Source organism: Metopolophium dirhodum, chromosome 4, assembly GCF_019925205.1.
Source record: "Metopolophium dirhodum isolate CAU chromosome 4, ASM1992520v1, whole genome shotgun sequence".
NCBI classification, from domain to species: domain Eukaryota; kingdom Metazoa; phylum Arthropoda; class Insecta; order Hemiptera; family Aphididae; genus Metopolophium; species Metopolophium dirhodum.
Window position 1 is genome coordinate 30,324,986 of NC_083563.1, and position 17,541 is coordinate 30,342,526.

Consider the following 17,541-nt stretch of genomic DNA (forward strand, 5'->3'; position numbering starts at 1 on the left):
TTAAGTGAATAATAAATGGATAAAAAATTATGAACATAGGTGGTGTAGTATAGGCACCTAAGTTTAATCTACAAGTAGAAAATTTTCATTATGTGTTTAAATATTACTCAACACTAGGATAAATTAATATACAGTAAATGGATGCAAATTATAGTAAACACTAACAATAATATTTTGAATCATTAGTTAAATGCATTTGAAATATTTATAACGTCTTTTTATACAAAATCAATTACAATTATGTGATATTTTACTACTTTCAGTGAAACTGTATTTTAGTAATTTAGTGATTAATTAAATAGTAGAAAAACAATTAATTGCCAAATATCATTAAAAAAAAAAAACTTGGGAATGTAGGTAAGAGGAGTTCATATTTTGGATTTAATAATAAATATTTTATTCTAGATGTTGCAGTTGTGTTAACATTTATGATAAAACAAAAAATATAAAAACTAATTAGTAATTATACATTGTTCCATTCAAATTCTGTCATTAAAAAAAATTGTTTTTAAACTGTATACATATTTTATGCAATTATATTATTTTTATCAAAATTGAAAAATTTAATTTTGAGATTTAACATTTCATAGTTAAGTATTGACTCTCATGATAAAGGCATGATATTATCGTATTATTAATATTAGTAAGATATTATTGATTTAATTTAATAAACATAATATTTTCATTTTAATATTCAATAAAAATAATATTAATTATAACAACTACTTTTCTGATATGAACTCCTTTTATAAAATATATATTATATTAAATAGAAATATAATTTAATATATATTTTTTTTTAATTGTAGATAATAAACCAGTTATACAAGTATAAAAAGCTAACCACTATCTTAAATTAAATTGTTAAAATAATAGCCTATCATAATAAAATTAAAGCAAATGCAGGATACTTTATAAGTTAATTCATTCTTCTTTAGGTTCTTCAGAACTTTGGAAAGGAGGCCCAGCAGCTTCATCAACTTCAAGAGATAGTTCTTCGGGATCAGGAGCACGGGGCAAAAATTCAGAATCTGGATACATTTTTGAAAAAATAGATTTTGCCTGAAATAATTTTAAAAATAATAGTACTTAAATCTAAAACCTCTATTAAAAAAAAATTAACAAATTATTTTTATTTTACTTGTTTAACAGCAAATTCATAATCAACTGCTAGATCAGGTCCTGAACACAAATGTACATTACTCGGAACATTTTGTGATAGATCATATTCAGATGTTTCAGGACAATTAAAATATAGTGCATACAAAATTTGAGGTTTTAATGATTCATTAAGTATGTTTGACTCCCCACTTGAAGCAGAAGAATCTCCCTAAAATAGCTCATATTAAAACTTCAATAAAAATGTATATAACAAAATTAAAATACCTCTTTTGACGTTTGGGTTGATTGAGTATCAGTATTTATTCTAATTGTAGTTCCATCAGCATATTCAGAATGTAATAATGCATCAACAGCTGGTTTTAAATCATTTACTGCATTATCTATTTGTTTAGTGGTCATGTGTAGTAAATCTAAAATTGTTTGATTAATATAAAGTAAATATGTAGTAGAATAAAAAATAACATTGTGGCTAGTAGTTACATAGTCCTGGTGGGCAAACATGAGTGGATGGTCCAGCTTCAATTACTGTTATTGGCTCTTTTCCTTTAATTGGGAATTGAAGTAATGTCAAAGATTCCTTATCAGTGGTAGATATTGATCTATCAATTATGAAAATGCCTCTTGAAAGACCTGCTTTAGGAACAGAGCCTAAAAATTCTGGTGGAGCATCAGCAACACCCATTACAAGATGATCACAATCAAGCCTTGATCCATCAGATAAAATAGCTTTACATTCATTGTTTGCTGCTATAACACTATCAGCTGCCCGTTTCAGATGATACACACCTCCAAAAACAGCGCATAGCCTAAAGCACAAAAATAATAAGTTATTTATACAATAGATAATTTCTTTAAATCTGAATGTATTAACATACCGACAAAAACATTGTGGAAGTTCTCCAGTGCCATACATGGGCCACAAAAATGGTGTGTTTCCATAACGACCAAGGCTACTTAGGAATCGTTGGGTTCTTTCCACACCAACCATACATGGTGTCGTATCATTTGACATTGCAATAGCGTATAATACATAATGCATTAAATTTTCAGTTAAGCCTTTGCTTTCTAAGTATTGTTTTAATGTTTTATCTTCAAACCCTTTAAATTCACCACTCTCTGGCTTATATTCAACACACAAAGTCAATAGTTGCATTAATTGTCTTTTTTCAATAAGTCCAACATTCTTAGTAGCAAAAACATCTGCTCGAGAACATGGAACTGTTTCCAATTTATCAGACTGCCATGTAAGAATACGATTTACGCATCGAAATTCAGCATAACGAGAGATATTTGATGAAATAAGAAGTTCTACCAGTGTGCCACGGGAGAAAAGTAACTGCAACAGATTAGTTTATCGATGTAATTTTGTTTCATAAGACAAATATTAATAAAAATTGTTTTGAATTATTTAAAATATAATGATACTAACTTTAGGCGCTAAATCCAGATTAAATTTACGTCCCATGGTTTTAATTTTAGCTTGACACCAAAGTTTATCATTTTGTTTTAATGTAGCTTCAGTTTCAGTCAGTCCATCTTTACTTTCTTTTGGACTATCTTCAGTTTGAGTAATTTTTGCACTAAGTAAATTACCAACTGAAGGAAGTTTTCTACGGTAAAATATAAATTTAATGAAAACTAAACATGAGAATAATAATATTAAAATGACCATACTCAGGTATAAACCATTTTTCTTCAATATTGAATACAGTAGAAAATTGATTGCCTATGGTTATAGACTTCTCAGTGTCTTGCACTAATGGAGAAGATGTTTTCACAAAATCATTTGTTTTCCCATTTCTACATTCATCTAACCATTTTTGAAGAGCTTCAAATGTAAATGATGCCCACATACCACCATAATAGTCATTTCTATGATAACCAATACAAATATTTATGATTAGGATAGGACTATGATTTTTAAATAGAATATTTTGAGAAATTTTTAGTGGAACATAATATACCTATCTAAATGTAAAACTCGTTTTCCAATTCGACTAGCAGCAGCTGCAACAATTGACTCGGTCATACCTGAAATAATTTTATGCATGTATTATTTTTTTAGTTTATAAATCAACAAAACCAAGAATATTGTTTAATGTATAATGACAATATTGACAGTAACAATTTATGAAAAAATATTGATCCTTGGCAAAGTGCAGGGATCAGAATAGTTTTTCCTTTTTTTTTAATGTAATTATTTATCATTTTTGACCATACCAAATGATAGGCATTAACATACAAATAATTCATACAGTTACATTGTTCTAAAAACCAGTAAAATAAACGCTGTGTATATCCCTGGGCGCTTGGATGAATAATTTACTGCGTACAACCTGGTGCACACTAATACAAGGTATATACTCTGTTTAAAACAAGATCATTAACCGACGGCGACCATTTTTTGTTCCGTGATGGTCAGACGCAGTTCCCACTACAGTGGCGTGTCAGGCGCTCTCACGGAATAAAGCCATGCCCATGCGCACAACTCGTCTGCCGGGTAATGATCTTATTTTGAACAGAGTATAGTTATCCCAATATCAATGTAATATTCTAATATTAAGATAAATCTATTTTAGTATATGATATAATTATTGAGTATATAAGTATAATATAAACACAAATCTTACAATGTTCATAATGGAACAACCATAGAGAATAATAATTACCAAAAATACAAAATATCACCAATATTAATTGGAGTTCAAACAGAATACACACATTATGTGTGACACATATGGTCATAATATTATACATTTATATAATAATAATAATTAATTAATACAATGTAATTTAAACTTATTACTATGTTTATTGTTTACAACTTATAGCAAGACCTATCATACATTTTGATTTATGTGAAAACTAAGTTACAAATTCAATTTGAGTTTATAGTGATCCATAAAAGAGAAAACATGTATTTTTATTTTATGGTTTATTTAGTTTTTGTGAAATATAACATAGTACATAATGGAAATTCACTTTCTCGTTACCATGACCAATAGACCATATAATTTCTGATTACACAACAATTCAATGAAGTCTTAACAAGAAAATATATATTTAATATATCTAGGTATATTAAAAATAAAATAATAGATATTATAAAAAAAAAATAGAATTATTGTTTGACTAGTTGATTAAACAAAAAAATAATTATCAAAATGTATTTTTTATTTAGAACTAATATTGATAATTTAATTTATATAGGTAATTATTATAGTATATTATACTATATTATAATACAAATTACTATGAGTGGTGCATTTAAAAATTAATACAATTCATAATTTTCTATTTTTTAATAAATATAACACTATATTCACAAGTGATAAATTAAATACTTATGATATTTTGTACATTTATTTTCAATACAAAATAATTAATTGGTAGAAACATAACAAATGTATACATTTTTTATAGACACTGTTTTTACACATGTTTCATTTTGAAACTAAATATATCTTTATTTCCTGGCTACATATAAAATGCCTTTTTTTATTTAAAGTGCATTTTTATTATTTATATTTCCTCTAATTCAAATCCTGTACATTACAGTGGTAGGTTTAATATGATAGAAAAGTATGAAAACTGTATACATAATATTATATACAGTGATAGAATTGGGAATTATTAAGTAAAGGAGTTCAATCCAACAATTTGTGTTACAACTGAACAATTACTGAACATATAAAAATGGGTCGCGACAGGTCTTTTTTTATTAAAAAAAAAAATAAGCTTATAAAATTATGAATTATGAATTCGAATAAGTTATGAATGAATTGAAGAATCATATTTTACAGTAGATATAATGACAGATAAAATATCTACTAACATAAAAAAATCAATAAATTGAGCTGACTTATGAACCCAAACTTCTTTGGTAATGTTTTGGGCACACTTATGCACAGGAAATTACGCAAGACTAGCAAACTAGCTAAAGTCTTTTTTTATTTCATGGCCTACAAAGTTGACACGGGTCGTGAAAAAAACCTTGGGTAGTGAGTCAAACAGGTTGAACACTACTTGTCTAAGCCATAGAAAAGATAGAAAATACTTTTTATACTAAAAAATGTAAAATTCATTAAGTAGGTTATCATTGACAACAATTTAGATCCATTCGACATTTTAATAAAAATTATTTTGGGCATTAGTTTGTGCCATAGTTGGGGTACGCAAAGAAAAAATAAAAATAGAAGAGGAGCTCCGTCCCCCTGCAAACCCCCTAATTTGAGCACTGAATTAATGTAATAATATAAACATGCAATATGATACAAGGTATTTATAAGGCAATTATTTTAATACTAAAGCTATCTTAAATATAATATAGTAATACTGTAATAGTAATCAAATTTTGATTGTGATATTGTTACCAATAATTTCTAAGCTTTAGGCCCATTTCACATGGACGCGTATCATACGCAATATATCGTAATTATTGATCAATTTATATTAAAATGTATATGTTTAAGTGATAGATTAGACTCCTGGGCCCCCACACAAGAGTCTCAGTGGGGCCCAGTATTCTTTTTACAGAGAAATAAAAAATGAATAAACAAAATATCTTGGTTAATTTTTGTGTTTTTTCATAATTTGAAGTAGGTATCTAATTATTACATTATATCTAAATATTAATGATTACATTTTAAAGGCAACTTTCTGGGTTTTAACATTTTTAATAATAACCTATAGCTTTAATTTAATATTTTAAATCTACAAAGTTTTCTAAATATTTGTCAAGGAGGCCTTCCTAACAGGGGAATTGACGATAATTTAAAGACTTATAGTAGAATAAAAGAATGTGAAAAAAAAATGTAATAATAAATATTTAATGTTGAAATAATCGAATATATGAAACATACGTTTTGTAGGTTATCTTAACATTAAATGCTTAAAAATAATTTTGAAAATAATAATCTATCAATTCAATATTTGATAGTAATAATAGGATTGATAACTTTTTGCTAGCTAATGAGTAATAACTGAAAACAGTTTTTAACTATAACTGTAAAGTGTAATTAGAATCCAGTATAATATATATTATTATTTATTTAAGGGCGTTGGATGCAGCAATTTACTGTCTTTGTCTAACACACGTGGAACATAGGAATAACGACCTAAGCGACTGGCAGAAATTAAGGTACTTCTAGTTGTTTGATTTAAAAATGTAAAGATGTTTGAATTGGTATACAAGTTTACTTTGCATTGGTCGAAGCATATTATTAATATATTTAATATTAAAAATTGACAAATTTATAAAATTTAAAATATTTTATTCTCATCAAAATATTGCTACAACTGAAAAAGTACTTCGACTGATGCAAAGTTAATTTGTATACCAATTCAAACATCTTTTTATTCTTCAAATTGAACAACTAGAAGTACCTTCATTTTGGGCAGTCGCTTAGGTCGTTATTACTATGTTCAACGTGTGTTAGACAAAGTCAGAAAATCACAGCATCCAACACCATAAATATTATTAAATAGGTATTATATCATAATAAATTCTAAATTCCATATAGTAAAATGTAAATTATTATCTTTTTTTAAATCAAAAATTGCATAGTACCTATACAACCATTTATACTTAATTCAAGCATTTGTATATTATATTATCACTTGAAAATTCAAATTACTATTCCCGTCTGAGCTTATGGTTTTAATTGTGTCAAACAAAATATTAAATTTCCAGTTATTTACAAGATGATATCTTATACAAACAGTAGTAGGTATTGACTATTCATTGTAAAATTATATGACCCCAGCATTTTTATACAATAGAAAATTGCAATTATTTTTAAATATTTACAAAACAATGAAAAAAAAAAACAAATTGTTCTTAAAGTAAAAATAATATGCTTTGCATAATGTAATACACGTAAAGAAAAAAATTGTAACTCTGTAGAGCCGTAGAGGCAATTATATTGGTGAATGGACATCAATATTTATTAACTTCATCGACATCCTCAACACTTATATTATATATCGACCCTCGGTGACCAACCTACCCACGTTGAGGGCAGAACAAATAAATACAAAATAAATGCCTATATCCACAAATTGTGATTAAGGTGCATACACCCAAAATTCTAAAAATAATTATACACATATGGAATATATTACCAGTGCCAATGACGATCACTTCATACTTGGATGGCAGGTCGTCCTCCATATTGAAGAAAACCGTATGATTTTTATGGAATTATCTTAAAAGCTTCAAGTCGGTTCCTTTCGAATGATTAATCTGGTTGACGATACACTATTGACGGAAGAGAATGCCTGAAAATAAATTGCAAAACGGGAGGCAAATAAATAATTCAGTAATTCGACATCGGTGTCGGTGGACGGTGATCACCGATTTATATAATATGTAAATTGTAATCACTGATCATTCGTATGTAATATTATCATTTGTATTTTATGGATGTGAAGAAAAAATAAAATTCTATTTTATTCCTATACCGCGGTTGCAAACTGATTAAACTACAATGTTCTAAACCACGGAACCACGATTATTGCAGAACAATGAATATATTCCATCAATCCATAATATAAATTGTGGCGACTCGACTATACAGGGTGTCTCGCGAAGATTTACCCATCGGGATATCTCCTGAAATAATAAATAAAATAAATTACATAAATCTGCTTTTTTTTATTAGACAGAGACACGGACTTCACGTCATATTTTATTTTTTAATTTAATCAACATTTTTTAGTAAAAAGTTAAAAAAGTTATTTTTTTATTTTTGAAACAATTGAACATGGCCATTTTATAGAGTTTATTTTTGTGAAAATGTTGTCATTTGAACATTTCATTTTCATTATTTTTTTTTTATAGTCTCGTGATTTATAATAATTTTTTTAGTTTTTAGGTAAGACGGCAAAAAACGGGTTTTTGTCCGGGCGGCGAATCCCCCTCTACGGCTAAGGTATATCTTCACGGGACACCCTGTATATACTATATTGACTCGTGATAAAACTTACGGCCAAACAGCTGATAGATTTGCTTACATTTTGTCGGAGGCTCGGCATGATGTTGTAATCGTTTTTTCTAAATATTATTTACTTATCTACTTATAAGCACAGGCGCGGGCCGCGGACTGGCTGCGATGCTACAACAGCATCCCTTGCTCTAAAATATATTTACCTAATATTATTTATTATATACTTATTTAAAGACTCTAGACACCTAATGAACAGCAGATTGTTACCAACTTACGATTACTATATAGTAATCTATAATATTGTACAACTTTGATTGAAAGTTGGTTGTAACTTGGTACTTATTTACGTTTTTAACGTGTATTCAATATTTTTTTTAAATAGTTTTTTTTTTACATTTTATAAATAATCTACATGTATTAAATTCGCCCCAACAATTTTTGTTATTTGCCCTTCAAATTGTGTAGCAGCCCGTGCCCTATTTTATTAGTCCGCGCCTGTATAAGCATTTTTATCATGAACTCTAAGAATCTAAGAAACTAACTATCTTAGTTCATGATTTTTATGCATGCAGTATACACTTCGGACCATAGACCTTATACTAAGCCGCTGACGGTCCACGAGCTAAGATATCATATATGATATAGGTAATCTCTGACTGAATAAACAGGCATGTCAGCTATAATTTCGTTTTCGCTATCGTCGCGCATGTTCCCCAGACATGGAAGGAATAATATAAAATGAATAATGTAGTTTATTATTATAATAGCTTACAATATTTTAGCGTTTATTCTAAGTCTGGCCGTCTGGGGAACAGTTTAACACAATTTTCCACGCAGTGTTATCGAGCTGACATGCCAGTTTATTTAGTCGTGTCTAACCTTATAGTCTGTGGCGTAGTATAGGTACACTATTATATTAGATGCTAAATGCTAACACGTTATTTAGTATTAATTACTAATTATAGTAAGTCAACATGACGTAAAAAGTCTTCTCTCAATCGTGGTGGTTAGCATAATTAATAAAATTAAAACTAATTTCTTCTTCTCGAAATGCCTATTATTCGTTTCGAATGTTGGAAATCATCATATTACTATGTCTATGGTTTTAATACCCGTGTAGTGGCCAGTGGGGTTCAGCGCCACACACTCCGGCCAACCAGCTACGTGACATACGAATGGCCAGCATGGCTTTAGATAGTATGGTTTCGTAATGAAACGAGAAAAACAAGGTCTTGAATGTTCTTAACAAAATAACTTAGATCATAGATCGATCTCAGCAGATTTGTATAGTAACCATGAACTAAGAAGAACCAACTCTTCTTAGTTCATGATAATTAGTGAGCAAGTTCCAAAATAATACAGATATATTTAATATTATTAATAAAACCATAAACCATAAACATAATAATATATTAATATATAATTATAATAATAATATAATATAATAGGTGATTTTATAATCTATTATAATGTCCGTGATTAAAACAGTGATGGCCGGCCATAGATAGGAACCTTTATCAATTATCAATTGTGAATGCCGAATAGAGATTACGCTTACGCCAGTACGCCATTGGCATTTGGGATGAATAATTACTATTATAAATACTAATTCTAACTTAAAAGTTAATTTTATATTAACTACATCTATCTCATTCCTTGTTATAATAACTAGTTTCTACTAAAGTCTAAGTTTATAAATTCTAACTTCTTTTTGCAATGTCTCAAGAAAAAGTAATTGAAAAACCTCTGCAACAGTTTGTTGTACAAGCTCAAAAATTGGAAGGTGACAGCTTAGTGGAAGTTATTAAACAAGCGTTGGATTGTGTTGACACATTTGTGTTTGCGGAACTCTTAGAATGCCCAAACGTTATTGCACTGGAGACCACACCTCATGCACCATACCTACATGCATTACGTATGTTTTCACAAGGTACATATTTGGATTATTTGGACAAAAAAGATTATTTGCCCAAACTCAGTGAACCCCAGATGAAAAAACTGCAATACTTAACAATTGTTACATTAGCCAATAAAATGAAAAGAATACCTTACGATGTTCTTTTGAAAGAGTTAGATGTTGATAATGTCAGGGACTTAGAGGACTTAATCATTGAAGCGATCTATTCTAACGTGGTTTCTGGCGAACTCGACCAACAGAGTGATTATCTGGAAGTAGATTGGACAGTTGGCAGGGACGTTGAATCTAACGATATTGACAACATGATAGACACATTACAGCAGTGGTGTGATTCATGTGAGAATGTTCTTTCTACAGTTCAAGCTCGTATTGTTGATGCTAATCGAACTAAACAAGATGTACTGAAACACCGTGCTGCTGTCGACAATGAAGTTGCTAGTGTGAAAAAAGCAATTAGAACCCAAATACAAGATGAAGAAATGTCAGTGGATACTAGCGGTCCTACAAAAAAAAGTGTTAAGGGAATAAAACCTAGCGGAGCTAAATTTTGGAACAAGTAAATAACTGCACATACCTAATAATAATTCACACATTACATTAACTTATAATGATTATGATTATGATTTTTTTTTTTTATATACAAAATGGTTTTAATGTGTATAAATGAGCAGACTTAAGCCATTAGTATAATATAATATTTTTCCTAATAGGTAATCTTTTTTATTTAATTTTGTGGTAGATATAGGTACAGGATATACAAAAATTAATTTTTAGATGTATGATGTACCTACCAACCTATCATAATCTTTATATTAATAAAGGTTTTTTTTTTATTATAAATAGCGTTTATTATGATTATTATTTACAATCTCTATAAAATGTTTTATAAACAAGTGTGATGAGTTATGATATTTTATTGAATTATTTACAAACACCTACTAGAATACTCACATTAATAAAAATTCACTCTGCCGCGTGATCCAACTAGAGAATCATTATTTGAGTAGATCTGTAGGCCAAATTATTTATCTAACAGGATGCTATGAGTTTAATTTATTATGGATTGATGAGTATTGTGTTTTAGCTATTTCATTATTTAAGGTTGGTATTTTAAGTCTTTATAAAGGTTTTTTTTTAATAGCTATTCACCACGGTGACTGTGTTAATTAATATATGCAGATAAACTAAAATGCTTGGAGGGTTAGATTGAATTGATTTATGTATTGTAAGTTAATTTGATATGAAATGTATTATTTTAATAGTGGTTTGAGGAGGTACAATCTATAGTTACCTGTTTTTCATTTGTGTTAGACGTGGGCCCCAGCCTCCAGTCCACAATATTTTACTTAATTCACTGTTGGTATTATTTTGTTATAGATTCTAGATTTCATTGTAAAAAGGAGGTTATATTTGTATGGATTTTGAGTTTTAACTTATTTATTTTAATTTTCTAGCAATTAGTTAGTTATAAATGTATCATGTCAAAGTGATGTCTCTAACCTTTTACCAGCTTTGACCATCTTGTGGGGTACAGATATGCGGTTATTAGAGTGTTAGCATATGGAGGCGTAAAATATTTTTGAGGTATTATAAGTAAACATGGAATAGAGATAGATGCGATATCACTTAAACTTACTTAATTTTTTAACAATTTAACTATTCATCTATATCAACTTTATTATTTTATTTATATTTATTTCTACTCTTAATAAATTAATAATTACTATGTTACATTGTTAATACAACTGAATGTATATAATCAAACTCAAAAGAAAAGAAACATTACATTTAAAATTACTAGAGTATCTAGTACTTTGCACTTAATAAACAACACTGTTATTAGGATCAATAATGAAACTTATATTATTTCAATAATTATTTGTGCAGTTGATACCTACACTTTATTCAGAAGCTTACTCGGTAGCCAATTTTGGCGCAGAGTAATGGTTTTTCTACACAGCAGATATACAGATGTTAGAATTCAGTGTGGATGATAGATGGTTGTTGCATGGTCACTGCCAAGTAGTGTACGTATGGTCCATTACTTTAATAGAGTATACATGTTACTTGTATTATTTATCTTTGTACTGATGAAAAACTAATAAACGGAAAAATCAGCAGGTACAATAAATATTTTACAACAATTTTATTGTTACTTGTTAGGTACCTAATAACAAAGTCAATAAGTAAAAGAAGTTACAAAATACATAATATAATAAAGTGCAAAACAAATGTATATTGAATATTCTAATAACCTAACACCATATTTTAAAAAAATATTTATATTTTACATTATAAAAACTATAAACACATGAAATAATTTAATAACATTTCATAACTAATGAATAATAAAATATAATAATTATTACAGTAGAGACATATTTATAAATGGAAGAACATTAACAAACTAGCCAAAAACTTTATGTTTATAATTTAGTACTACCAAGTCCAAGTGTTAAGTGTAGATAGTATAATAGATAAAATACAAATTTTGAACTACAAAAATATTTAAATATCACATGATTGGAAAATAGTTATTACATATTATTTTAAGTTATTGTAATGTCACCTCTAATTCATTATATTTTATACATTAATTTCTATAAACAAAAATATTTCTTAGGCCTACTTGAATGTATTGATTAAGAAAATCACAATTTCTTTAAACATTGTCCAACTTCATTTTCATTATTGCTTACCTATAAAAACATATGTATCTATTGAGTTAAAATATTTTATTTTAATGCTTATACAACACTCAAATATAAGTTGGTAAATAAGTGATCATATAATTATTTTACATACTTTTTTAATATAATTTTTCTTATAAAAGTCTCCAAATAAAACCAACATTGTAATAATATAAAAGACAAATAAATATTTCATCCATAATGGCCAATTACACCCACTTTGTATGGCATTTATGCCTAATGGTAGAGCAAATGAAAACTGAGCCTAAAAACAAAATTATCAAAATATAATATAAGAAATGAGATTATAAAGACTTAAAAATAAGTAGGAGTGACAATAGTTAAGTAAAAGCCATCAAAAAAACACTTATATCATTAATAAGGAATCTAATGTACTAATTTTATATTTATATAATTATTTTCAACATCACCATTACAAGCTAATGTTTATAGGTGATGTGTAACTACAGTATTCTATTTGTTGTTTGGTATTATATTATGTTCATGTTATATTTGGGTATAAAATAAACAATATTATCATTATTATATTGTACTATGTAAAAAAAATTAATAGTTATTTGTTTGTAGTTACTTAATTTTACAGCATTATTTAATAAAATCATTGTATATTTTAATGTTTATTAGCAATGAACTCTGAGCTACTTATACTGAGTAGTCAAATTTATATTTCTGATATAGATGAAATATGAGAATTTTAAGTATTTATATACAACAAAACTACTTTTTTCATTCTAAATACCAATTTTAAAAAGCTGAAATGAGAACAGGTAAATACTTATCCCTAGTACATAGTCATTCATCCCAGGGAGACATAATATATTTATAATTTTTCAGATTTGAAATTAATACTAAATAACTTCAATCCAAGAAGAATCTTAAGAAAAGTTTGTTTTCTATAGTCTACATGCAGTGTTTTTATGTTAGTTTCTTTAGTGAAGTTCTTATAATAAAAGCTTCCTATTTATTATATTCAATAAGTTTTATGTATTGATAAATAATTAATTATTTTATATTATAACCAGGCTTAAACATTTAATAATTTTATGTATGATAAGTGTCGAGACATAATAATTTAAGGTCAAAATCTCAATAAAGTTTAAAAAAAAAATAATTGTCAATACTCAAAACTAAAATACACTAAAAACATTATTATTGAATTAATACTTTGAAATACACAATGTAAATATAACTTCTTCAAAAATTGTAAAATAATGTATCAATATTAATGCAGTAAAACTTGTTTAAGCGCTCTACAAGAGACCAGCTCAAAAGAGTGTCTTATGCGGTCATGAACTAGTGTAGTAAATTTCCAGTGACTGTCAGGAAACAGCGTCTCAAGTGAGTTTTACTGTATTACCTTAGAACTAATATATTATATCTGATCTATAACTATGATTAAATAATGATTATTTTTACCAATTGAATGATTGTAACATATTTTTTGTATTTAAAGATTTTTGAGCATTGTATTGCAGCTAATGCATAGTAAAAATACATTATGACATGTACAGCACTGTTGATTAATATCGGTAGAAATGCTGAGCCGCCTGGTACATATTTTGTTCCTAGCCATGAGAATATGAACATTGTTGAATGGTGGTAAACATGAAGAAATGACAGTTGATTATCTTTCTTCCGGAGCATCAAAAATATAGTGTCCAATAATTCAAAAAATTTAATTATATAATACAACCATACTGCTGTTGCTATCTGCAACAAATATTTTTAATTAAAATGTCTTATTAATTGATTATATAATTTAGTGTTAACTTGAATTGAACACATTTCAAGTTAAGTATTTTATATCCTAATACAACCTATATATTTCTTTTAACCAGCCAAAATATATCTTTTTATTTTCTGTCATTCCATTAAGTTAATTACAGTATATTTTCTCAAATCAACTGGAATAAAATATTTAATTCATAATAAAACTAATAAGTAACTAGGTAACATTGGCGCAAATAGGGGGGGGGGGCTTGGGGGGACTTAGTCCCCCCAAATGTCGGTCACGTCCCCCAAGTTCAAAATCTAGTAATTAGTACTAATTTTTATATTCTGTAATACTAAGCAATATGGCCTATGGGGAAAAAATTTAGTCAATTTGCGCCTATGCTAGCCGCTAGGTAAATATAACATGTCATTTTCATATGGAAACCCTATTAAAAATACTTTTATATTTTTTAACTGCATCCAAAATAAATATACCAGTGTTAAATTATAACTTAATACCCCCTTCATAATTGTTGTGCATAGAATACTTTCAAGAGAAAAGTTTTTTTATCTGTTGGGATTAAAATGGATTTAAATGCAAAATTAATTATTATCAACATAAATTTACCCTAAGCTCAGCTTCTGCATTGACGTAGGTTATCGGCTGACACATCCAACTATAGTTTAATTTAGTAGTCATCAATATCAACTGGAAATACATTTTTATAAGTTTTTAGATACTAATTAAACATGAAGTAATATTTTTATTACTTCTATTATAATGAATAAATTTGCTATTATCATCATTATATTGTAAATTATTAGAATATTTTTTAAACTGTATGCTGTGTGATTTTTCATGAACCGTGGAGTCAGCCATACTATTAGAAGATAACAAAGGGTTATGGTACATGTAGTAAAAACAGAATTTACCATCCACCATCCTCTGGTTCTGGTATCTATATTAACAATAAAAATACACATTGTCACAAATCTAAAATAATATCACGGAACACATTGTATTAAATTTTAATATTTCTTTATTCTTTAAACTTCAATTTAATTATGACCAACATCAAACAAAATTACCGCTCAGTGATTCGGTCCATTGATTAAAGTGTTCCACTTGTTCAATTAATGTAGATAAGTTATAATCCAAACGGAATACTGTAAATTCTCTAAAGAAATTTTAATTAATCATACATCATTAATAAAAAAGATTTAGAATAACTGAAAAATTAAAAATGTACCTAGGTATTATAGTACCATAGTAAAACCAAACTAGGAAAGCTTAGATTTTGATCAAACTCCCCCCTCCCCCCAAACACACGCGTAAAAAATATTTTATGAAACATTTATTTTCTACACTTTTAAAATAGAAGACAATTCTATAATTTAATTCAAACAGTAATAATTTTTCTAATTCCAACGACGCAAAATATATGAATATTGTATTATAATACTATACTAATAGGAGGTTTCAAGGTACAACTAGTATTAGACGGCGCTTTGTATAGGCATTTTACAGTCACATGTGTAACAATAATTAATACCACTATTATGATTTATGAGTTAATAGGACGTTATACCCACCCACATATTGTGTGGTCTATGTTTAATTTAAAACTTTAAAACGCTTATAACTTGCTTCAAAATGAAAATATAAAAAAGCCTTCGATGATCTTTTTTTATTTAAAAATTGATAATAGATAAATTTACTGAAATATTAATAACAAAGTAAAACGGATTCTTATGAACATAACATTTGCCATGTTATGCGTTACTAAGACGGCAAGAATACATGTGGGTGTAGCGTTCTCTTAAGACCTCCAAGACTTCGAGGTTTGAGACTTGAATATACCCGAGTCAATTAATTTGTTCGCGTGAAAAATAAAGCAACGGTGATTTTTCATATTTTTAATCCGTTATCATAAAACCATGTGTATAATATGATTGAGATGCACCCTGTATATAATATACTAATTTACCATACACACTATATTAAATCAATGACTAATATATATGTATACCTATATCTAAGTGATCAAATACCGTTATTATTTTAATTCTATTTCTTAAATATGTTTCTGATAAACTACGTATTATGAAAAAATTCTTTTAACAAAATATATTGTTGTTATAAATTATACACCTAGTTAAGTAACGTTCGAATAGATAGAACGACATAGCTATATTTGTTAAAAACTCACTCGTTTTGTGCTGTGTACATTGTAATTTGTATTGTACTATATATTTCAGTGTTCGTGAAACGTATAAGACTGTTATGTTTAATTATATATCGTATATTAATATTGCATAGACTATAATTGGTACTGAATAAAAGAAAAAAATGAATGGTCTGCGTAAAGGCGTACACAGGCAATAAACGATATAATAATAATTATTTAACAAAACCGAACCAATAATTTTTTTTTTCAAATTTGAACGGAAACGCAAGACGAAGTAAAACGTATAATGATGAGCACAATAATACTATAAAGTGGCGTGCGTACTACAGCGTACTATTATAATACAAACACTCCGACGCCGACCGCCGTACCGGCGAACGAGAGAAGATCAATGTTCAAAAAACTATTGCGCATGCTCAGCCGCTGCAGTACCGACGGTGCATTAAGTGTAAATGTATAATATAATATAATATTATATAATATATATTATTAACCACCACGGGTTGTAAGTTTGTAACAAGCAGGATATTAGGAGGGTGTGTCGTGCGTACTGCGTGTATATTAAAATAAACACGTAATTATCATTGGGGCTGTGAATTAAATAAACTATAAAAAACCTTTAAAAAAAATACGATATAAATCCTGAGAAATGCATTGCCATTTAAAAGTTAAAAAAGTATAAAAATATATAGGTATATAGTAGTATAGAAAAGAAAAAAAAAACTATATATTTAATTAATTTGATTAGTCAACAAAAATTAAAAAAAATTCATGAAATGTGTGAACAAAATGTGACTGATGGAAATCACATATTAAAAATATCGAAAAAAGTAACAAAAGGGAAAACAGTTATATAATAAGGTCAAAAAAGAGCTTAAAAATCAAAAATGAAGTCGTTAGTATATACCTAATGAGTACCTAATGGTTAATTTAAACTTTGT

General features: G+C 27.7%; 3 protein-coding genes across 5 annotated transcripts; 1 reads left to right on the top strand and 2 right to left on the bottom strand.

Annotated features, from left to right (window-relative positions):
• Window positions 1–195: 195 nt before the first annotated feature.
• On the bottom strand, window positions 196–8,033 carry LOC132943322 (rab proteins geranylgeranyltransferase component A 1). Of its 2 annotated transcripts, XM_061012270.1 has the most exons (10): window positions 7,799–8,033; window positions 7,246–7,735; window positions 3,087–3,153; window positions 2,797–2,994; window positions 2,552–2,732; window positions 1,998–2,458; window positions 1,603–1,928; window positions 1,387–1,532; window positions 1,142–1,330; window positions 196–1,062 (listed from the first exon to the last, which is right to left on the bottom strand). In XM_061012270.1, the coding sequence occupies exons 2-10, from the start codon at window positions 7,292–7,294 to the stop codon at window positions 925–927; spliced, it is 1,755 nt and encodes a 584-aa protein (XP_060868253.1). In that variant the 5' UTR covers window positions 7,295–7,735; window positions 7,799–8,033; the 3' UTR covers window positions 196–924. The 2 variants fall into 2 exon arrangements, with proteins under 2 accessions (XP_060868253.1, XP_060868252.1); XM_061012269.1 differs by having other exon boundaries at window positions 7,246–8,033.
• Window positions 8,034–9,600: 1,567 nt separating this feature from the next.
• On the top strand, window positions 9,601–10,827 carry LOC132943180 (COP9 signalosome complex subunit 7b-like). Its single transcript, XM_061012042.1, has one exon. The coding sequence runs from the start codon at window positions 9,786–9,788 to the stop codon at window positions 10,545–10,547; it is 762 nt and encodes a 253-aa protein (XP_060868025.1). The 5' UTR covers window positions 9,601–9,785; the 3' UTR covers window positions 10,548–10,827.
• Window positions 10,828–12,185: 1,358 nt separating this feature from the next.
• Window positions 12,186–16,950, bottom strand: LOC132943179 (elongation of very long chain fatty acids protein 4-like). 2 transcript variants are annotated; one of them, XM_061012040.1, is made up of 7 exons: window positions 16,622–16,950; window positions 15,501–15,589; window positions 15,183–15,370; window positions 15,040–15,120; window positions 14,115–14,408; window positions 12,793–12,942; window positions 12,186–12,686 (listed from the first exon to the last, which is right to left on the bottom strand). In XM_061012040.1, exons 1-7 carry the CDS (start codon window positions 16,639–16,641, stop codon window positions 12,639–12,641), a joined length of 870 nt encoding a protein of 289 aa, XP_060868023.1. In that variant the 5' UTR covers window positions 16,642–16,950; the 3' UTR covers window positions 12,186–12,638. The 2 variants fall into 2 exon arrangements, with proteins under 2 accessions (XP_060868023.1, XP_060868024.1); XM_061012041.1 differs by lacking the exon at window positions 15,501–15,589.
• Window positions 16,951–17,541: the final 591 nt, after the last annotated feature.

What these genes read in the sequence shown, in the direction of transcription:
- LOC132943322 (XM_061012270.1), bottom strand. Translation starts at nt 7,294, where the DNA reads ATGGAGGACGACCTGCCATCCAAGTATGAAGTGATCGTCATTGGCACT. An exon ending in CTTCCACAATGTTTTTGTCG is followed by an intron (nt 1,929 to 1,997) that starts GTATGTTAATAC and finishes TTTGTGCTTTAG; the next exon opens with GCTATGCGCTGTTTTTGGAG. An exon ending in CAACCCAAACGTCAAAAGAG is followed by an intron (nt 1,331 to 1,386) that starts GTATTTTAATTT and finishes GAGCTATTTTAG; the next exon opens with GGAGATTCTTCTGCTTCAAG.
- LOC132943180 (XM_061012042.1), top strand. Translation starts at nt 9,786, where the DNA reads ATGTCTCAAGAAAAAGTAATTGAAAAACCTCTGCAACAGTTTGTTGTA.
- LOC132943179 (XM_061012040.1), bottom strand. Translation starts at nt 16,641, where the DNA reads ATGTACACAGCACAAAACGA. An exon ending in ATGCAGAAGCTGAGCTTAGG is followed by an intron (nt 14,409 to 15,039) that starts GTAAATTTATGT and finishes TATTTGTTGCAG; the next exon opens with ATAGCAACAGCAGTATGGTT. An exon ending in ATGTTACAATCATTCAATTG is followed by an intron (nt 12,943 to 14,114) that starts GTAAAAATAATC and finishes TTTTGTTTTTAG; the next exon opens with GCTCAGTTTTCATTTGCTCT.